General features: G+C 38.1%; 1 protein-coding gene across 1 annotated transcript; it reads left to right on the forward strand.

Annotated features, from left to right (window-relative positions):
* The first annotated feature begins 795 nt into the window (after positions 1–795).
* On the forward strand, positions 796–22,400 carry LOC112968251 (interleukin-5 receptor subunit alpha-like). The gene is made up of 10 exons (XM_026070296.1): positions 796–898; positions 1,262–1,416; positions 1,551–1,698; positions 2,299–2,407; positions 2,493–2,680; positions 8,194–8,330; positions 13,429–13,573; positions 17,486–17,573; positions 19,402–19,492; positions 21,912–22,400. The coding sequence occupies exons 1-10, from the start codon at positions 796–798 to the stop codon at positions 21,975–21,977; spliced, it is 1,230 nt and encodes a 409-aa protein (XP_025926081.1). The 3' UTR covers positions 21,978–22,400.
* The last annotated feature ends 425 nt before the right edge of the window (positions 22,401–22,825 follow it).

A 22,825-nucleotide genomic window follows, 5' to 3' on the forward strand; every position in this document is an offset into this window, starting at 1 on the left:
GCCAAGATAAATCAGTTAGTTTGTGAGTAAGAGACCCAGACCACAGAGGCATATTCATTCTGTGGAAAACAGTGTCAGAGGTTGCCTTGCATCAAGATATCTGCCTCTGAATAAATATTCAGCCATCAGAGGATCACAAACATATATGTCTTTCTAAAACCAGCTTTGGCCAATGTGTAATCTGTTTGCTCAGCGTATCCCCAAATTAGCAAACACCTGATGTACTGATGCTGATATCAACTTTTGCAAATGGCAGGATTCATCTGTGCTCTCTTCAGATGTTTGCAGTTCATATCCTCCTAAAGTAGATATCTAAAATGGGTAACACTGCTCACAGCCTAGAAGAGCCTGTTGCTCTGACTATCAGTACAGGCCAGATAACTCTTACAGATATAGATGCTCTTTGTATTCTTGTTCAAAGTTAGGTCACGTATTCCCATCCAAATTGTTTTCAGTACCAGTAGTGTAATTTCTGTGGTCTTACCTTGTGATCTGAGCAGTACTATTATTCAAGACCAGCTCAGAAGGGGACACAATCTCTTTGGCCCTAGCACATAGACTTGGTTTAAATACAAACATCCTGGGGATAGAAGGCACTGATCAGCAAGGCCCATTAAACATATGCTATTTCATATTTACTTCTTCTTATATCTGACATCACTTAAGTGGCTAAGTGACTGTTTCATATTATTTCACAGATGCAAAATGAACACATCATGTCCTAAATGCTTTTTCAGCTAAACTTGGAACTAAAGAGTCTCAATTTCCAAAGACTTGAAGCCCAAAGCTTTTGCTATGGCACATGTTACAGTTGTTCCTGTCATGCTGATACTAAGTCTTTTCCAGTGTAAGATACTGTTTTCCACTAGCCTGGCAAGCAGACAACCAGATGTAGTGGGTAAGTAAAATATTAAGTCAGAATTTGTCCTATGCTAGCCATCTCACATGTGTAATCAAAGCTTGTTTTTAAGACTTTAAGCTTGTTTTTACAGCCAATGGAGAGACATAGAGACTTGTGCTAGGAGAGGTATCCAAGACAGGTAAGAGTGAATCATCTAACATTTGGGGAGCTGCAGATAGGTAACATGAATCTCACTGCTAAAGGCAGATATTCAGCAGAGCTCAGCAACCACCTGCTCCATGCAAGAACAGAGCTCCTGGGGCAGCTTCTTGCTGCGTAGGCATTACTGGGAAGCAACTCCACAACTTGGTATGCAGTGTGGGTCCTGTCTTCCTCTGTGTAATGTCATTATATTTGCAGATGCACTTGGGCTACGCAATGATCTGCGCATTGCTAAGCATGAGTCTAGAGTTATTCTGTCCTGGAATAATAAACTGACAGAAGAAGAAACAAACACGTACAATGTGAAGTATATTTTGAGTTATAAATTCTTCAATTCTGCTCATGAAAGGAAAGTAAGTTGTTCAATGGTTACACATAGTTTAAAATGAAATCACATATTACTTCATTTGGCAGATGAATTTGCATCATTTCCCTTTTCATGCTTAGTGCTATCTATCTTCATGCAACTCTTTCTTCCTCCTTTCAGGAAAGACTGCGAGAGAAGGAAAAGATAATACATCTTGAGTTACATTCTGGTTTTAGTGCTAAAGTTAAAACACAACTTTTTGAGAAAGGAACAGGAGACCTAATTAAGGAGAGCAGCTGGACTGAATTCACTTACAAGGCACCTCCAGGTCAGCTATTTTCTGCATATTGTTAAGACATCAAGCATTCACGGTAATGTTCTGTCCTACTTGGAGACATACCATTTCTAAAAGCTGATTATTCTCTTATGTCATTTTTGGCATGCATTTGTTAAAAAGATGACACATGGCATCTTAGAATATAAATATGGAAGGATGTGGAAACATGTTACAGAATTATTTTCTTTGCTGGACTTACTCAGATTCAGAAATCTCTAGCTCTACTGAGATAACAGAACTACCCAACCACTCTCCCTGTTTTCCTAGCAACTCATGTCTCATGAAGATTGCCTTCTCTATCATGTGGTTGCAGGATATCTTAAAAGGGTGGAGCTCTTCAGCTACTACCCTAGATTTTGTTTTTTTCTGCAAGCGGGTCAGTAAGACTTTTGATGGTAGTAGCAGAAGTGCTTCTTAGTTGTCATTGTCCAAAAAGCCAAAGGACCCATAGGTTCACACCTATTGCTTATGTGCCCTTCTGGAAATGGTGATATCTAAAGGCTTTGTAGTGGGATCTATCACTTCATTATTAGAAAAAGATAAATGTAAAATAAACACCATACTTTCCTTTTTCCTCTTTCTTTGTTGCAGTATATGTTCAGAATCTTTCATGCATCATATATAACATTTCTTTCTTCAATTGCACCTGGCATATTAAAGCAGAAGCTCCTGAAGATCTCCAGTTTTTTTTTTCATATAGGTAAGGATCTTGTACAAAATACGTACAAAATCATATTATTTTGTACCTAAGTCCTAGATTTATAAGACTAATTCCCCTCCCACAGACACGCAAAAAAAGATTTTGAATGCCAGCAATATATAAAAAATGCAAGGAAGAAAAATATTGGATGCCACATGAAAGAAATATATTTCCAACCATCAAGAAAAATCAATTTAAACATATCTGTAAGAAATCTGAGAAATGATTTAAGAAGACAGTCTTATTACAAAGCTTTTATACCTCAGACAATAGGTAAGTATTGCCTATTATTACCTATTACAAAACTTCCATTTATTGGTTCTTTCACTGGCCTGGGGAGCAAAGAAAGGAAAGAAGGAAGTGTGGCAAAGTCAAAATATTAACTTTTATGCATTCGTGTCTCTGGGAGTTTTATACAAAGATTAAACAAAATGGATTATGGCKCAAACAAGGTTTTTTATTTTTTCCCTGATGTCATATAATTATTTATGAATAATTGGCATTTTAAAAAATTGATAGGCTATTTTGAGAAAATATTTTAAAGATTCATTTAATGCAATTTGAAAGGTGTTATACTCCTCTTTTCTCCAGTGTTTCTCTTTTCTTTCTTTTTTTCCTCCTTCTATTTTTCCTGAAAAAGAGGTGATAAAGATAAAGGAATATAAAGCCACACAAGTTGCATTCATGACTGAATTTGAAAATATAAATGTTTTCAAACATTAGTAACATTTCTATTAATTTATGAAGCCATTAAAAAAAACAACAAACTTTGGCTTTAATTATTGCTATTTTGAATGAGTAGATAAGTTTTTTTTTCCTTACTCCTCTGTGTGGTCTGTGAATTAACCTCATGGGTACAAAATTATCTTGAATTTTTGTTCGGATTTCAGATTTAAATACTTTTAAAATTATGAACATATTGATCATGTTCCTGTAACCCAGGAATAACTCAAGTGAAAGCAAAGCATATATATATATATATATATATATAAGAACACATTTAAAATTGGCAGGATCTATTGTCACAGCATCACAGAATCACAGAATCGCTGAGGTTGGAAGGGACCTCTGGACATCATCTAGTCCAAACCCCCTGCTCAAGCAGGGTCACCTAGAGCACATTGCACAGGATTGCGTCCAGGCGGGTTTTGAATATCTCCAGAGAAGGAGACTCCACAACCTCTCTGGGCAACCTGTTCCAGTGCTCTGTCACCCTCACAGTGAAGAAGTTTTTCCTCACGTTCAGATGGAACTGTCTGTGTTTCAGTTTGTGCCCRTTGCCTCGCGTCCTGTCGCTGGGCACCACTGAAAAGAGTCTGGCCCCATCCTCTTGACACCCTCCCTTAAGATACTTAACACACTGATAAGATCCCCCTTGGTCTTCTCTTCTCCAGGCTGAGAGTCACAGCTCTCTCAGCCTTTCCTCATATGAAAGGCACTCCAGTCCCTTAATCAGCTTAGTAGCCCAAGGTAAGGTTAGACCTTACTTATGCTGCTTCAGTACTTTGGCTTTACCTAAAGATTTTCCCTAAAAATAGAGCTAGCTAACACAAGATTTCTGTTTTAGGAAAATAAAACATTTTCAGGAAAATCAGTTTTATTCTGAAAAGAAAAAAAAAAGCCTAGGAAAACTGACCTATGGAAACACTGTATTAAGGTGTTTTCATAGTTGATCTGGGAAGACATTCATTTCCAAACTGGCTGCCTGGGGTCTGATCCCACCTSCAGACCTCACAACAGAGACCTGACATAGTATCACCAGCCTTAGGATCAAAGGCATATAGCAACATAGAATTTCAAGTAAGAATTAGAGGTGAAGCCCAAATTATTCTAATTTGCCTACCAACCTCCTAAGGGTCTGCCCAACCTTATCTTTGCAGTCTCACGCCTTCTCGTCTCCTGCTATTTCTCAGGCAATCATCTCAGTCCAGGCCCTCATCTCATGCAGTTCCTCACCCAGCAGCAAAGGGCTGGTGTAGGTAGGAGCAAGTGGGGATAGGTAGGATCGAGTAGATGCTCTTTTTTCTGCTTGTCTCTCTCCACTGAATTGTGATCTCCTTTCTCCTGCTCAAAGTGGCCACTGCTGTCTCCTTGCAGGAGCTGGGCTGCCAACATTTCCTCCCTGCCCTTGTTCTTTTACTCTCTTTTCCATTTCACTGTCAGTACCGGTGCACTCCAGTTGCGGTTGATTCAGCCACCAGCTTCCCCTTCTTTTCGAGCRCCAGGTCAGACATTCATGTGCTCAGCATCCTAAATTTGTACATTAGCATAAGATATTTTCTTGGAGAGCTGAGAAATGCACAGTTCTGTTACAAGGCATTGATCAATCAGTGAATTGCTTTACTCTTTTGTTAAAGAAAGAACTCTATTTTCACTATAATTCTTATACTGAGCAAAAAGATTTTAGAACTCCCACAGACATTATAATGATTAGTAAACTGAAACCTGAACGCATCCGATGGCTCAGTTAAGCAGACACAAACCCTGTTAGTTTGTTTTACTCGTAAAATCCATTGCCAAACTTTGTTAGGGTGCAGAAAAATCCAGGCATGCCTACAGGGGACATTTTTCATGTTATATATAGTGGAATACTCTTGGAAGTCTCTAACATTGCAAGCCAGGGCTGTCTTCTCCCTCCTGAAAAGGTAGCTATGCCCTTTGCCTTATGCACATCAGAAAGGCTCATTCTTATCTGTGCTCTCCTTAAATAGGAATGTCTTTAGCTGGATTTTATCCAGCCTGCCCCTTGCACTGTCCTGGACATGCTGTGAATTACCATCCCCTGAAATGCAGGGTTTCATCCAGTAACAAGGCGTACCGTCTGACAAAACAGGACTCACATATGTCCTGTGCTACACACAGCCCCAAAGTAACTCAAATCTAACTCCCCTTGTGGGCTAAAGAAGTCTCCCACTTTATAGCTTCAGACAACAGGTGACACAAGGGAGAAAAAATAGCTTCCTGCCCTTGGTATACTCACAAAAAGGCGAGATGCTCTGGGAATAGTATCTCAGAGGTTTGAGGTGAAAGAAATGTCTCTGCTACTACAGAAACTGGGCAATGAACAGCTGCTGCTTGCTTTCCCCATGGCCAGGGCCCTCAAAGGCAGATCTTGATCATTGCCAAGCTTGGTGAGCTTCAGGGAGAGGCAGAGAAGGAGCACAATTTTGCAAGCCTGAGTAAGCCTGGAGAGAAATGCTTTTGCTAACTTTGTGGAACACAGCAGGGGATCCGTACTCAAAGGGGAGGAGACTTTTCAAGGAAGAGAAGGAAAAAGAAAAGCCAAAAAGGAAACCTCAGTGTGTCACACATGCCTGTAGAAAGAGATGGGGTCCTGCAGCAATAGCTGCTAGAAGCAAAGAACAAGCACAACCGCTGCATGGACTAGCAATGCTGCCAATTGTCCTCCGTCCTTCTCTCTCTCTCTTTCTCTTCTCTCTGGCACCACGTTGCAGTCGTATAGGCCTCAAACTTCACCAGCTTTGCCCCACAGACTTGTGGTGAACTTCTGCCTCTGCTGGCAGGACTCTTTTGGAGAACTCCAGCTGCAGTTCCTTGCTCCATGGTAACACATTAACAGCTTGAGAGGGTTCAGGTTGCCTGCACACACCTAGCATCAATGCCCTAACACTAATGATGCTATAGAGCAACTGGAAACTTGCTTGATCTGAACCAGAAGCTAAAACCCTCTGGAACTGAAATGTCCTTTTTTTCCAACCCTGTACCCCTTCCTTCCCTGCACTATTTACACTTCATATCTGGAAGATAGTGATGGGGACAGGATTTTTTGTTGTTCTTTACATCACCTAAGCACATCTTGTTCCAAAAGCAAAACATTCCTCTATAGCAAGTGCTCATTCGCTCATTTACAAAAGAAACAGAGATATTTCTTAAGCATGTGTAGCAAACCTTATAGATTGAAAAAGACCTGCCAGAAGCTGATATCCCTTTGGTAGCTCCTCAGTGAGAGCTGAAATTCTACTTTTTTCAAGGCTATACTACCAGGCATGTACACAGACTTGGAGTTAGGTTTGTACTAGTTAACTTGAATACTGACAGCAGGGTACATGTGGCAACAGGAATCCAAGTATTTACTTAGATACTGAATGGATTTTTCAACCTGAATTGAAGTCCATAAGGCTATCTCTATCTTTTATTGTTATGTTAAAACTCTCTATATTAAACTACTACGTATTCTATCATCATAACAGGACTCACTAGTTTATCTACACAAGCTGTAGTCACAGCAGTGGGTTACAGATCTACAAAGGTACCCAAAGATTTCAGTCAAATCCTGCTGAGTGATTAGCAACACGGAAGAGGTTTATGACTGACTTTTCTGTACAGTCTGCTAAAAATGCAGGGGTGTGCATCAGAAATCTGACAGCTACCTAGAAGGCTGTAATCAAACTTTGGTATGATCCAAATATCCAATAAGAGACTTTATCAATGTGGTTGTTCAGGATAGGCAAAGTTTTCCAGAATTAGTTGAGTGATGGGAATACCATGGCCAGCACCATGGGGATGGTGCTTCTGACTGTTTTTTTTTCCTAAGAAAAGAGAAAACAGTTCCTGAAAATTCTGAACAAAATTTTCAGGCCTATCCATGTTAATGCTGTTGGGGCTAGTGCAATCAACTAGTTTGTGTGGCACAGCAGAGAAGTCCTTTTCTTCCTGACAAATTCCAAAGACAGGTATGGGGAAAATATTAAGAGCAAGAATTTGCTTGATTACCCCAGTGCAATCAGAGGCATAAACCTTCAAATCCACCCATAAACCCTCAAGGTCAGACTAGCATTTGCAACATGCTGTGACAGTTCCTCTTTTACAATAGTGTGCTATTTTGTAACTGCAGCCCCTCGGTACTAAGTAACCTCATAACTAACTGAGGAGCTACTGGCTGGAAACCATGTAAGATAAGGGACAGGAAGCATTTTTGATGGGAAGCTGCTGTCTTTGGCAAGGAGTGAGCTCTGGGCAGCCTGCCGCAGGGCTCCTCAGCAAAGAGTTCGCATAGCAGTTCAGTAGCCACTGCGCAGCCCTGTCTCCTTTCAGTGTTAAGTGGGTGATAAGCCTGGGAATGATGCTACACAGGGTGTGCATTTAATTTCACTGGCATTATACTCTTCCTCAACATAGTCTTCTCAGCAGGGTGGCAAAAGTTAAGGAGAGTCATAACTGCTCTAAATTAAACAGAGGCTGAGGCTGCTGAGGTGGGTGTATCTGTTGGACTGCAAAACTGCCACCATCTAACAATAGCATCGACAATATGCTGTATGTATTATCAGTAGCGTGGCAAAGTAGCTCTACACAGATTGCACTCATGCCTGCATTGATTATAATTTTATCTATACTGATATGTAACCAGCTTCAAAATAGAGCAGGCTGCCCCAAACTGAAGGTTACCAGGAGGTAAAATAGGATACGTGGGGTTTTAGAATTTGACCCCACATTCACAAAGGCAGCAATTTATGACTAGCTTCCTCCAGGTACCCCACAAGACACTGTGGAAATAATCTTACTTGGAGGGCCCGTTCATCCTGCCCACCCTCACCACCTTCCCTGGAAAGGCCCATGGAAAAAAAAAACTCTCTTTGTTTTGAGACAGAAATGCCACTTTGTGCGCAGCACTTTTCAAGAGAACATCTGAGTTCACAGTATGCCTTTTTGCGGTATGATAAACTCCAAAATTGTCAGCTGTGTATTTTAAGGACTGACACTGCTTAGTGTGCATGAGCATAAACCCACGAAACAACATGAGAAGACCTCTCTGTGCTTATTTTCAGAGAAACTGAATCCTCCAGTTAACGTCTCAATTTCTCTTGAAAACAGAAGTGTTAAAATTCACTGGAAACCCCCGCCTACTATTGGTTCTGCAAGTAACAAGTGCTTTATGTATCAAGTGAAAATTACAGATCGTAAGGTAAACAATTCTGCAGTAATACAATTAATTTGCATAACATAACTTCCATAACAACCAGGCATCCCTTGAATTTAACAGAATTAAAACTGAACCAGACTTCTAAGCAATCTGAAAGTCTTTCATGAATAATCCAGAATTTTTTGTCTTTCTGGTCAAAAAATGAAAGCCAAGTCATTTTATGAAGTTTTTTGAATTCATGTTTGCATTCAAGTGGACTGGTTGTTTTGTCTTTTCTTCTTGGATTTGAATTGTACTTTAATTTCACATAGGTTATTGATATTTTTTGTTTAATGAAAAATGAGTATCAATAAAAAGAAAAGCTCAGCAGCCACTGTAATAATGTTATTTTTAAGAAAAAAAATAAAAAGGGCACCAATTTGTGAAAACTGAGAAAGAGAAGAAATGGTGAGAAGCTTTTATTCAGAATGGTTATTTTCAGCCAGAAAAATATATTATTGAAAAATGTTAACCACCGCTACTACTAATTCCTTTCTGTTCAAGGATAGGACTGCCAAGTTTGATAGTCTTTCATATAAGGAAAAGCAGCACAGCTACAGTTACATTTTAAAGATATTACCACAGGTTTTGTTGGAAGCTGGATGATGGTTAAAATGGATTAGTCAGACACCAGCCTAGCTCTTGTAATACAGTTTAATCTACAGTCTTGTTTTTTAAAAACATAGTTCATAGCATTACTCTCTGTCACTAGCTCTCTTCCTTGTATAAATATGTAGACAAACTTTCAGACTTCATCTGAAGGATGTTAAATATTTTTAAGCATTATCATARCTTTAGCATTTATCTGATATTATGAAGTGTTACCCTAAATACATGACTTTATTTATTTCTTTTGTTAAGAGTTTTTGCTAAGATGCTCTTAGTGAATCAATTGAAAAATTTGAATCAAAAGCATGGGCTGCTTCAAAAGAAAAGACACTACAGGTAAAAAGCAGAGAACGCTTTTACAAAAAACATTTTTTAAGGGGAGTGTAAATAAGATTCTATCACACTGAGAATTTTGAATTCTCTTTCTGCCTGGATAATATCTCTGCCTTCTTGATGTTGCCCTTGAATCTTCAGATAATGAGTAAAATTATCCTTGCTAGAAAGATGCTCATAGATATTTTAAAGCACTCCACCTTCTAGAGAGAAACTTAAAATGTGCTTAGGTGATCCCTTGATCTGAAGTCTTGCTGCATAATGCTGCATTTTCACAGGAAATTAATCAATCTTAAAAATACACTATCAATTACAAAAATAAAATCATTCCATCGGAGTGGAATTATGCTGGCTCTCAATGTACTCCTCAAAACTAAAACATATTTGATAAATTAAGTTACAATTTTAATTTGTTCATGAAATTTTTAATTAGGCTTCAGCCTTGTCAAGTTTTCCTCTTGTATTTAATTCATGTTGTATTCAGTGAATAATTCATGTGAAATATATGTATGAATCCTTGCAGGATTGTGCTCACAAGTTATATGTCAATGTATTTTTTTCTAAATATTTTCACTGAAAAAATCCATCTAGCTGTTTGCTTATCTTGTATATATTTGAATTTTTTTCATACGGTAACAGAAGTTTCTCTTAGTTTTAACAGTAAAAATAGAAAAGTTCACTTCCTTTCCTTTTAAATTTCCTGGCAGTAACAGTCAAAAAGTTTTCATGCAGATTCTTATTTGAACTCCCCAACACTCAGAATAGGAAGACAAGCACTTAGTTCAGAATATGATAGCTAAGAAATTCAGATGTTTATATGAATAGGAATTTTCTGGACTGCTGGTGTTTTCATTCAAGGTCTCTTTTAATTGTTTGCTCTCTTTTTTTTTTTTGGAGAAACTAAATCTTAGCTAACACTTTTTTTCAGTGCATAACATTCTAACTAACAATAAGAGGCTTAGCTAAGCTGACTGCAAACATTTAAGAGACAATTAAAGTCTGAGAGAATGTATGACTAAATTGATATGTACCTAATCTTTCTTAGACACAGTAGAAAGCAGCAATGCAATGAGGTAGACACATTACTGATCGCATAGTTTTATCTTCATAAACTACAGCAGGGTTTATGAATTCAGACACAGTGCTGCACTAATACTGACAGGCAGCTTCCAGAAGAGCATTGGCTCACACTTCTGCTGTGTTTCCACRTGTGGAAAAGGAGCTTGGGTCTGTGTGTGGATGTGCCGAAGCTTCCCAGCCCTCTTCGGGTTTTCCCAGAAGAAAGACAGGGACCCTTCTTCTAGGTCATCTCTTCAACTAGTTATAATCCCCTTAACCTTTCCCAAGTCTRATAATTCAAAACCCCTGCCTGAGACATCCTGGGTCTTGTCCCAGTCCATTCCTCAAAGTTTCTAATCACCAGCATCCATGAGAAACGTGAGCAAGTGGGTCACACTTCAGCCTACAGCATTCATGCAGCCATCACAGCCCATGTTTCCAGCTTCCTATTGCCTTCCCTTCCTTCTGGAAGGAAATGTCAAGTATATTACACATACATCATTACTTACATGAAATAACCCTGTTTCTTTTTTCTTATCTTAGACAGCTGCTCTTCTGTTTTGTACACATTTGCAGGACATACACATAGCATAGCAAAGGAAAATAACCAGGGCATGGAATGGAAGTAATACCTACACCAGTGGAAAATCATGTTTGTTCACAGATGGGATGGCTGGGAAGACAGGGGAGAGCCTAATGCCAACAACAACAAAAAATGCATATGAGGGCACCAGCTGAGGGAGGAAGGCTTTAAGATGGATCAATGCCAAAGCTGTTAATAATTAAAAGGGTAGTTATCTAGTCAAATAGCACAAAATGAGGGTAGGAAAGTATGGAAGAAAACTGCAACAGTGCTATAGGAGACACAGGAAGGAGAAGAATGGAGCAAACTTGAGATTCTGGTTCATAACCAAAGCCAGGTCTTAGCTGTTGTCACAGAGACTTCATGAGTCGAACTGATGATTAAAGTATCCGTATGCAGGCTTGCAGATATTTGTTGAAAAACAGGTAAAAAGAGAATAATTACAATATACAAGTCTATGTTTATTTACTCTGAAGGCCAGAAGAGATGACTTGCTGAATATATATGTGTATAAATAATAATATTGTGATACAAATTGATCAGGTATAAGAGATAGACAGTAAAGTCTATAGGTGACAGGAAGCTAGGAAGGGTTGGCAAGTACAGTGGGAAACAAGATTAAAATTCAGAATGTTGGACAAGTCTGAAATCAACAAGACAAAATTCAGTAATAAGCAAAATCCTACAATTAATTAAAATTAGGAAGTACAGGTCAAATGTGCAAACACGAAATAAGGAATTAACATGTAGGCAGCAATGCAGAAGGAAAAAAGATCTGTGGATTATACTGAACCACAAACTGAGTCAATAATTCCATGTTATTACACAAAGGTCAAATGTTATTCAAGTGCATACAACATGCATGTCACATTTAAGATGTAGGTTGTGACTAATTTACCCTTCTTGGTACTGAGCTTCACCTGAAGTTCCAAATTCTGCTTTGTGCACCACTCTTTAGAAAATGTAAACATATTGCAAAAAAGTTCAGAGAACATCAGTAAGAGTTATCAAAATGACCAGAATTTTTGAAAACATGGTCTAAGAAAGGAAGACTGAAGGAAATGGTCTACAGAAAAGGAGTGTAAATAACTTGTATTAACTACCTTCTGATATATAAAAGGTTATTAAGTAGAGCATGGGGATCATATTTATCCCTGTCAACTTGTGAGTAGGACAAAAAGTGACTGAGTTTGAAGCAAGGAAAATGTAGCCTACAAATTGTGRAAAGTGTTCTAATTCCAGGGAAATTCTAACACAGGAACTGGCTGCTAAGGATACTTGGGATGACTATGTATAAAGTATCTGAGAATAGATTAAACAAACATCCTGCAGGAATGGTCTAGAGAGATATCACTGAAGGTTGCTGCACATCCTCATTGCCAGAAGATGGCCTACATAATTTTTTAAGATTTCTTTCAGTCCTGCGTTTTGGTTATTTCTTATGACGACTTAAGCTGATTGTTTGTTCCTTAGGGAGAAATTTTCAGGCACAGAGTTCAGTTAGCACTTAACCCTCATAGTCACTTGCAATTTGCTTTTCAAAGTCCTCTCATCCCACATTTTTACTTACTTTTGAAAAACTTAGCATATGAACTTTTGGACCTGTTTCTGGCACCAAGTCTGGAAGAAAGGTCTCAAAGGGTTTGAAGGAGGAGAGACAGATAGCACAGTAAGCGGAGTCAAATCCACCCTGTGCATCAGTCAGTGCTAGGGGAACAGGAGGTGACCTCTTTTTAAAGGTGCCTGTGTAGTAGTATCTCATCATGCTTCCCTATCATCAAAGATGCACAGAGGTAAGATGCAAAAATTTTGGGTCCCYCTGTGTCTGAGATGCATAAATCTACTTCCTTGCAACTTCTTAACATTATTGCTAATTTTTATGAGCAGCAGTCTCCTCTCCTACTTTATTTTTTGTTCCTTCTTAAACTCTCAGCATTATTTACAACAATCGGCTTCAGTTTTCCAAAGTGACCAATGATTTAAAGATCCCTGTTATTAACTGTGACACTCCTTGTTTGAGCTTGATTTTTTGAAGTGGTATGCTTTGATTTATAAGCACAATTTCAGATATTGTAAGATAGTCACTAAAATAATAGTCACTAAAGTCACTAAATTAGTAGACATTCCTCGCTATTAGTAGCTGAAAAAAGTAACCTTTTATTCTGCCAGAATGCCAGGTACAACACATCACCTAAACCAAAACCCYTGAAACTTGATTTCATAATTACTGTATTCCCCATACACTTGATGTGATACAAAATGAAAGGGGAATCAGTGCTTTCAGGTTCTTGCTGTTCTATTACAGCTGATACCTTCTTCCATCTTATCAATTCTGGGCTATTCTTCCTTTTCAAACCAGACTTTTAATACATGCCAGGTAAAAATCAGATTGTGTCTGGACATAAACGCTCATTCTGAAAATCTTTTTACTGGATTTGAGATACAATGATATGTAAAATCACTAGATTTATATCTGTCTGAATTGCAATGTGAAATCACCTAAATATATTTTGCTAGCCCGTAGATGTCTCTGAAGAGAAATATGAGTATCCATTCCATAAGCCAGCATACAAATGTGCGGCMCAAGTGAGGGCAAAGAAAGAGAAATGCATAAGAAACAAAATTTGGAGTGAATGGAGTGAACCAGTGTTTATTGATGATGGTAAGTTATCATGCATTTACTATTTGTAACTCTTAGCRTTATATATTTTATTATCATTTAGCATATTTACTTTATTACTACGTCTGTTCTTCTCCTTGCTGTATATTTTACCAAGGTGGTACCTCTGTCCATGCCATGTACCAGGCCCTAACAGCTCTAGGTGCTGTAGAGAAAGGCTGTCCTTGATTTAATGAGTTATATTTCCTTGGTCCTAAAGCAGTTTTGCACAGGGCTGTGCCCCTGAGGTAAATTACACCTGACTCTTGATAGCCTGTAGAAAACAAAAATTATCAGCAGCTTAATAGGATGTATGAGACACAATTCTCTCCTGCCTGCTCTGCAATGGGCAGCCCAATGAACTGGAGTTACTAACCCTCAAAAACCATGAATGACAAAATACGCATCACATAGTCTTTAAGGACTAAGTCTAACATATTTAGCCCTGTTACTGTATCAGCAAAACAATTTCTTATCTGACAGAGGTAGGAAGTGCTTTAGCTGTCATTTATACATATCTGCTCTGGCCCCCACAGTCTATTTTAGCACAAACTAAACGGAAGCACTGTAATACTTTTCCTTCACATCCTATAACTAAATTTTAACCCTCATATGCTAACAAGGAGAGCTCCTGTGTTTTCCATGATGAGAAAAACAGCTCCACATGCAACSTCATGATGTCAGGTTGGGTAAAGGGGAAGTAGAGTAATGGAATGAGTAACACCATGTATTTACATAGAAAAACTGGTGAATAGACTTGTCTCTGTACGTCAACACACAAAACTGTACAATACTGTTGTTAATAGAACAAAACAAGGTAAATATCTGTTTAATGCAACAGACTATGTATTTTGGAAAATATCTTTCTGATCCATTCAGCTTCAAGTACATGTTTATCTGAAGAGACAAGAAATACGAGGCCAGACATTGCTATTTTTACAATGGATTGAACTTAAATTCAGTTACAGGGTTTATAGGAGTCACCCACCCTCTCAGATGACTCACCACATCTCACTATTCTGTTGGCAACTCCCACCTACTACCTCTGTTGGTCCAGATTCATTCAGCCTAACTGGAAGCATTTCATTAGGCTCAGGAGAGAGAAGCCTAGTTGCTCCACGTGCTCTCTGTGGTGAAGGAGAGAACACATTTCAGCCCATCAGAGCTTTAAATTTCCCTTTGCAGATGCTTCTTTCTTCCCCCCTGAAGAAAGAGGGAGCCTAGTAGGATGGCATGGCCAGCAGAGCGGTCTGTCTGGTGCCTAGTAGTAGATTGGATGCATCTGACCACTGTGTAGGCAAGAGAAGGAGGGAAAATTAGTGCTTTTTATAGTGGGAAAATGTAGATTTAATCACTGCCTGCCAACATCTCACAAGAAAAAGAAGGAAATAGAGCTGAGTGCTCACCCATCCTGATCTAGCCTACCAGCCCTGCTTTCGGCAGCTGCAGCTGTCCTTCAACTGTTTTCAACACCGCTGCTTTCCCAACTTCCTCTACAGCTGCTGTTGAGGCTTAACAATCACAGCTTGTTTTCTCCACTTCACAAAAGTTTATAACAGACTAGACTGCCATTGCATATAAACTACAATAGCTCTATGTGTTCAGTGTAGTACGATGATTTACCTCTGGAGCATACCGCGCATATACACAAGTTCATGTAATACAGGCAATTTCCCTTCTTCCTTCCTGTACTCAGAGAGGATCAGTGGCTTTTGTAATATGAATCTATGGAGTATATTACACTGAGGGCTCATATGCTAAGGCAATCCTCTTTAAACATATCCTTTGATGCTGAGAGAAAGTTCTGTGCCCATTTTATTTTGAATTCCGTTGAAATGATTTTGGTCTCTTCTGATTGGGGACGTATAATAATTGGACATTATGAAGTGCATTTTAATACTGCCTAAATTTTAAGAAGCTGTTATCAGTAGTATCATTCATGGTAACTAATGCAAGTCACGTACCTAATTTCATAGACACAGTGGATTGAAAAAATTAAATCTTTTCCTGGAATAACATGAAATGGAAAATATCCATTCAGTATTTTTACTTTGGAATGTGTCAATTTTTCTGCTGGGAGTTCTAAAACAGCATGAAATGACCTATTGTTTTTTTTGCTTCTATAGGACATTCCAATGTTTCACCTGGAAAAGATGTTGCATTTCTTTAAGAATGCATTTTTAAGAGTAACTTCAGCTTCCATTTAAGAAAGATGAGACATCAAAATGAAATAACATAATTCAAAACATAACTAAAATATTTGTTCTGAAATGTTCCTTTGACATGAAATTTGTTAATTTTCTCATGGGAAACAGATTCATTTTCCATTGTAATTAATATATGCCCTTGAAAACACTCAAATTAAACTGAACTGAGTTTTTCAGTATGGAAACTTTCTATTGAAAAAGAAATGTTTAATAAGCTTTATTTATATATAGAAACTTGAAATGATTGGTCCAATTATTAGAGCTGCTGAGCATTCATCGACCACTTTGAAGTTAACAGAAATTTAGAGGTGCTCTGCATTTTTGGAAACCAAGCCATTTATTTTTATTTTGGTTTCCAAATACTGCTTTTTGTGACTAAATTTAAACATTTGCATCTGAAAGAAAAAAAAATCATAAAATGGTCTGACTAAAGGAATACAGGTCATTCTTTTTCCTCCTACTTTCCAAAATGCATGAGGTAAGAAAGCAAGAGAACCAAATGCCTTCATGGTTTGGCTGGCTTAAGGACCACTGTTTCCTCTTTTCTTGAGTGTGTACGTGACACAGGGCTAGACATGAACAATGCAGAACAGTTACCTCAAAAACAGTCCAGAGATTATTCAGAATGTATTTTCTGAGCACTCATCTCAAAAGACAACAAGGGAAAAAGTCTCTCCTCATCTCTAAGCAAAAAAAGAATAGTTTTGTATTTTAGTAAAACATTAAAGTTATTCTTATATGCAGTTTTGCCCAGAGATTTGTGAGTTTTTCCTGATTTCATATCAGCTTTGTGCAAATTCATAATATCCTTGATTTCAGCTACAGATGGATTAAAACTAGAAACCATTATTCAACTCTTTTGTTCTTTGAATTTAATCTAGATTGATCCTAAAACCATAGTTTAACTGGCCTAAGACTGTTAACATTTTAAGAGCTGTTCCTGTCTGTTTTTCTTCAAAGTGCTTAGTTCAAAGGAATCCAAACCCTACTCTTGATTCTAAAGCTAGATATTAAACAAAAAATAAAATTTGACAAAAAAATACGTTTTTGAGTCAACCAAAGACTTTGTTATTTTTGGTGTGGGGGAAAGAATGGAAGGCACAGAGTGGTAGTATTTGTTGAACAGTAAAAATATGTATTTTTAGAATGTTGTTTGCACTTTTTTAGGACTTTGTCTAACAGGGGTAAAAAAGGTAAATATAATGAAAACCAAATGTTGCTTCTTTGGTCAAAGAGAATATTTTGTTTGACAGAAACCTTTTATTTTCGTTTTGCCTTAAACCAGTTCCAGCTGTGAAGTGGTGAGGAGGCAGCTGTGGGGGCTCACAGTGTGTGGAGTTGGGAGGTKGCAACAGCAGGAATCCAGAAACATCTGGGGCAGGAGAAGGAGTGTGAACAGCAGGAGGACGGAGGAGTCAGATATCTAGAGGAATCAAGGGTGGATGGAAGTATCCAGTCAAAGGACAGGCAATGCTCAGCATGCGAGAGCAGAAACCCACTGGGGCAGAGGAGAAAAGAACAGTACTGAAGTCAGAAATCCCTGTTTCTCCTAAAAAGCCCAGGGAAATGTTTCTTTAAATATGAAGTAGTTCAGGAATGATACAATATTTATATGAGTCATTAATATACACCTCATTCATTTATGAACTACCCTTTCCTAAAACCCTTTCCCATATTACTAACATTGTCCTTACCTCTTGTTTTTAAGAAAAGACAGTGGACATCACATTGCTCATCCTCACCTTGTTTTGTCTCCTGGTTTTCCTTGGCTGTTTGCTGACATGTGCATGTCGAAGGTAATATACATTTCTAGAAGGTAATATAAATTTCTGGTGGAAGAGAGGTGGGGGAGAAAAGAATTGCCTCTGAGGGCAAGCAAACTAGCAAGCAATGGATTAATAAGTCAAACACAGATCTTCTCAGATAAATCCTGTTTGCAAGAAGCACATAATTGTGCGTTATTGGCTATTGTTCCAACAAAGGTGTGATGGAGAGTCAAGACAAAGCTACTGCTGAGCACTGTCACTGTCATCTCACAGCTGCCATCCCAGTTCCAGGAGCTCCAGCCTCACATCCAACTCTCAGCTCTCTCTCTCCCATCAGAAATGGTATTTGGTACCCCAGTGTGACTATCTCCTTTTCGCTCTCAGTGTGCCTTTGCCCCACGTTTTTGTAAATTCTGTTCTGTGACACCAGTGTCAATCAAACTAAAGATGAATTCCTTTGGCCATATTGCCCAATTTCTTTTCATAATTCATGGGTATCCACAACATTCTTTCCCTCTAAGTTGCACAGTTTACACGAAATAAGTTAAAAAAGAAAAGACAGGCCGCCAGAAGGAATTTGTTCTGCTGTACCATCAGTGGCCCTACACCTGCTACCATTTAATGCAGCCCACTGAGTGACTTCTCCATGTCAGTGTTCTTCTGCTTGGCTGAATAACTTTCCCATTCAGGTGGCGGAAAAGCCTTTTTAGTACTGAACAACATTATGTTCAGGATAGGATGGTAACTCAAGATGCCTTAATATTTGGAAGGTACAGCACGTAAATTCAAAAGCTTTTGCTCTCAAAAGTTAATTAATTAATTAATTAACTACTAAATATTATTCCTGGCTAAGATAAAAGCAGTTGCCATATAGTCTATCTTCCTTCAGTAAACAAAGACCAAAGGAACTATAGATTTGGAAGAGTTAATATAAAAAAATATAGAATAAAAAGTTTCCCCCGGGGTAAACAAAACATGTGATTGAAAGCCATCTGCATCCAAACATAAAATAATGTTCTCGTCAAATAATGAGGAGTGCCTCTGGTCTCAGGAGAGCAATTCAGCTGGTAGAGCTTTTCTGTGGGAAACCCATAGTACTCAAAACCAACATATAATCCTTTGTGATGGTACAAAATGTTTTCATAGGTCTGTGCAGACACCACTTCTTGAATTCTACTAGATTTCAGCAAACAAGTTAAAAGATGTTTGTGATACTATATCTGTCCTCAGACATTTCTTTCTTTCTTTGATTATCATACTTTATAGATGATATTTTTAATTATGAAAAGCACATATAGGAGTAATTTTACAGCAATAGGCATGGTAGCATGCTGCAAACTCACATGTTCCTAAGAAGTTAAGTGTGCATGCATATGCATACCATTCCTTTAAATCTCTAGCAGGCTAAGAAACAGTCAGGCTGATGAAGATTTGGGGAAAACTCTGAGCAAAATGTCTGCAATAAAAACAGAAAGGGTAGAATAGTTGTAGAAATTACAGATGTCTGACTAATTTAGACATCTAACTCATGCATTATTTTTTGGTACCTATTGAGATATTTCCCCAAAGTGTCCAAGTTCCCTTGCTAGTTAGTAGAAAGAGGTCAGTGTCTGCAAAGGTTGTTAGGTGGCCCCTGTCCATTTAAATTTACTCTCTTTGGATTTGTATAGATGCTGTTCTTCACTCAGGTTACAGAGCCTGCTGAGCCTGCGCTGGTGTCTCCTCTTCTTATATAGGTTTCTGACTTAGTTAAAATGCTGCCCAGGATCTATTACAGGTGTATCTATTACAAAGTATTATTGAAAGATCTGTTCCTGCAGACATTTAAGAGTCATGTTTCTGCATCGCTCTCTTACAGGTACAGATGCCTGGAAGCTATAAGCATGCCTGTCCCACAGGCTTCAGATAGTATCAAAACTTGGTTATCTGCAGAAGAGACTCACCACCAGGTAGAGTATGTCCAAGTTTTTTCTCTCACAGCATTAGCATATATGATATTATTTGGGGTCAGAATGGTACAACTTTAGATTGGAACAGCAAGCCAATTTTAAGAAAAAAATGGAAAAATGGTAGGCAAAATGTTTGTACTGGAGCCAAAAGAGAACAGAAGGCTTGTGGAGATTACAGGACAATGATCCTGGTAGACAGGAAGGAGAAAATCCTCAGGAGAGTATTATTTCAAGAGTGCCTCAAAGAGAAAGTGTTTCAGCATATTCACACTCAGCAGGCCCACATTTCAAGGAGCAATCACCATGACTCCCTGCAGAAAAGTCAGTTCTGCAGCATTACAGGTGTAGGCATAGGCATGAGTTATCAAAGGGAAAGTCTGTGCAGAGATGTGTGAAGCATTAGCTATTTTGGAATAAAAGTCTGTGTGCACATTTTTATGGCACATAAGAGGAAGCTCCACAATGCACAAAGTATAAGCTGCCCCAACATTGCACCTGCTGCAGTATAAACCCATGTAGAGGGGTATTTACTTTGGAAGAGCTGATGTGTTTTAAGTACAGATGCTAACTTACCTCATTGTAACTTATTGGTCCTTTAGTCAACTGAACAAAAAAGAAAATAAATACTTGCATCATCTGTGTAGATGTAATTAGTAGGCTTGTGCTTTCAGTGCTTCTTGCCATTGTCTGTGATCATGTGTGTTAAAAGAAAAAATTCACCAGTCAGGCAGTTATCTAAATCCCCTGCTCTAGTAAAGCTGCATAGTGAACTGTGCTCCAGGAGACATAGAAAGATTGTTTTTTACCATGTTCTCCTATAGCACATGATGAAAAGGTGCAAGTGTGTCCAAACTATTGGGCTTTTTTGGAGACATTATTGAAATAACAAACTGCTATGAGGATTTTCTCCATTCTATCTATTCAAAACATTTGTTTAAGAACTTCTTCAGAATTTTCATGAACTCTACTCTGTCCTACTCAACTCTATTTCTGTACTTTACAATTTATAAACATCTTCTAGTCATGCATTCAGCAATATAACTAACATCTGCCAATGTTAGCTGTTATGCCATCTTCTCTCCCAGGGGAAAAAAATGCGTTCTTTGTAATGTTGTGTTTTGTTTTTCATGCAAATATACACACATAATCACAAACTCTGACAGAAACCATGGATCATCTCAATTCATGAATCACACTTATAATTGTGAGACAAGAGGGGGACGGATTGTTTTGTTTTGTTTTACTTTACCATCTCAAAGATAAATTTATGGAAAAACTGATGTGCATATGCCATATGATTATATTATAAAAGGCAAGATTGATGGCATGTGTTTTGAACTTGCACTTGGAGTTCATTCCACAAGCTTTGGGCTGTCTCCCAGGAAAGATCTGTGCTCCTCTTCATCTTTAGTCATCTTTTCAGAAAAGAAAAGCCCAACAGTTCTTCAGAACTGGATTGAAGCCAAGCCTCTTATTCCCAAGATTCAATGCCACTTCTGTGACACCTCTGGCCAAAATTATTTGACCAAATTTGATCAAAAGGTGCCATATTTGCCACCTTCTCTGTGCTAAATCCATTGTCACCCTTGTCATCAGTAACGGTGTACAAATTAATTAACAATACCCACTGGAGACATCACATTTGGACTGCCAGAATGTAAAGACAAAATCATGACTGCGAAACATATATTCTGTATCTCCTCCCATGCTAGAACTGTATACACTATTATTCAGGGGTCTTGTTTGTTCATTATGTAAATCAAAAATCACAGCAATCCAAAATCACCGCAATCAAGATATTTGATATCACTAACAGATAAGGAAGACAGCTCTGTCCCCAAAACTATTGTAAACACTGAACACATCTTTGACAGAAAGACTTCAGCATAGCTGTGTAATTACTGTCTAGCTGATTACAAGATTACAAGATGACTGTTGATGGCAATCTAGGAAAGATAAATTGAATAAAATATATGGAACATATCATATCTCAAATACTGCTGAAACCTGAAATAGCAGAGACATTAGCTTTGGACATACTGTAAGAGTTAAGGTAACTGTATAGAATGGTGCTGATATTACCTGTTTTATCCAACAAATGAATATAACCCCTGAAACTTTAGCAGTTTGGAGCTACAGTATGATTTTCACATAAACATTAGATATATAGTCATATCATCCCAGAGCTTGACTAGTGACCAAATTTAGGGCTCAAAACAACTAAGCAAATAAGTTTATGAGCAGCTTGTAGATTGAGCATCTAACTAATCTGATATCTGTATTCCATTTAGCATGACAGAAGAAGTAATCCATGCTAATCCCAGATATGCAAAATAAGTATCATGCTTGTAACAAAATTCAGAATTTGCAGTATCAATGAATTCAGGTGTTTGTGCATAATGTGATTTTTATCCAACAGAAACATATTTCAATGCAAGTGGAAATGCACTCAGAGACTGGGCTGGAAATTCCAGAGGAAAACTGAGACAGGAACATTCAGCAACAAAGACACTCGATGAGATCTGAATCAGAAGACCTGTAACACCAATATGATTTCTCTTCTGCACGGCAAGAATTATGTTTTTTGTAATATTCTAAGCAAGACTGATACTGGAGTTTGCCTGAGCCCAACAATTTGATATTACTGAAAATTTTTGAGCTCCAACATTTTGCAACTCTTAGAATGTGCTTTGGAACACAAAGGAAAAAGCAGCACCTTACAGGTTGTCTTTAACTACTACTGATCTTCAGCCTAGTAAAACTGCAGAAGCTCAAACCATATGATAGGATATTGGGTCCTACTTGGGTCAAGATAGGATTAGAGTTCATAATACTGTTTCATAATATTGCAATTGCTTCCAAATAATGTCCACTAGATCAATGCCTTTGAAAACTGGCTGTTCTTACAAATCCCATAATAACTACTCAATATCTGATTGAAGTGGTCAGGAGAAATGATGGAAGCAACTGATGTTTATGGAAACAGCAGAAGAAGCTCACAAAGATTCTCTAGAGCTCTGGAAAAATCACCTTCTGAGATACTGCAATGTGTAAGTAGACATCAAACAAAAAGAAAAGTCTTGTGTAAAGACATAGGGTCTTTTAATGCGATGACTGTATTCCTGTGCAGTTAGCAAAAGGAGGCAGCTTTAGTCAGGGTGAAGAAAACAGAATATTTTCTGTTGTACCCTAATACTTTTTGAAACAGTCAGTAAATAAGATATGCATCTGTGCATAGTTTTGATCCATCTGAATATGGGGGCTTTTTTGGCAAAATATCTCCTTCATCTCAGTGAAGAAGACTGCACTGTTCCTTCTTTCATACCAAGAATG

The sequence above is a fragment of the Apteryx rowi genome, unplaced genomic scaffold (assembly GCF_003343035.1).
Source record: "Apteryx rowi isolate R43461 unplaced genomic scaffold, aptRow1 scaffold_308, whole genome shotgun sequence".
In the NCBI taxonomy this organism is placed as follows: Eukaryota; Metazoa; Chordata; class Aves; order Apterygiformes; family Apterygidae; genus Apteryx; species Apteryx rowi.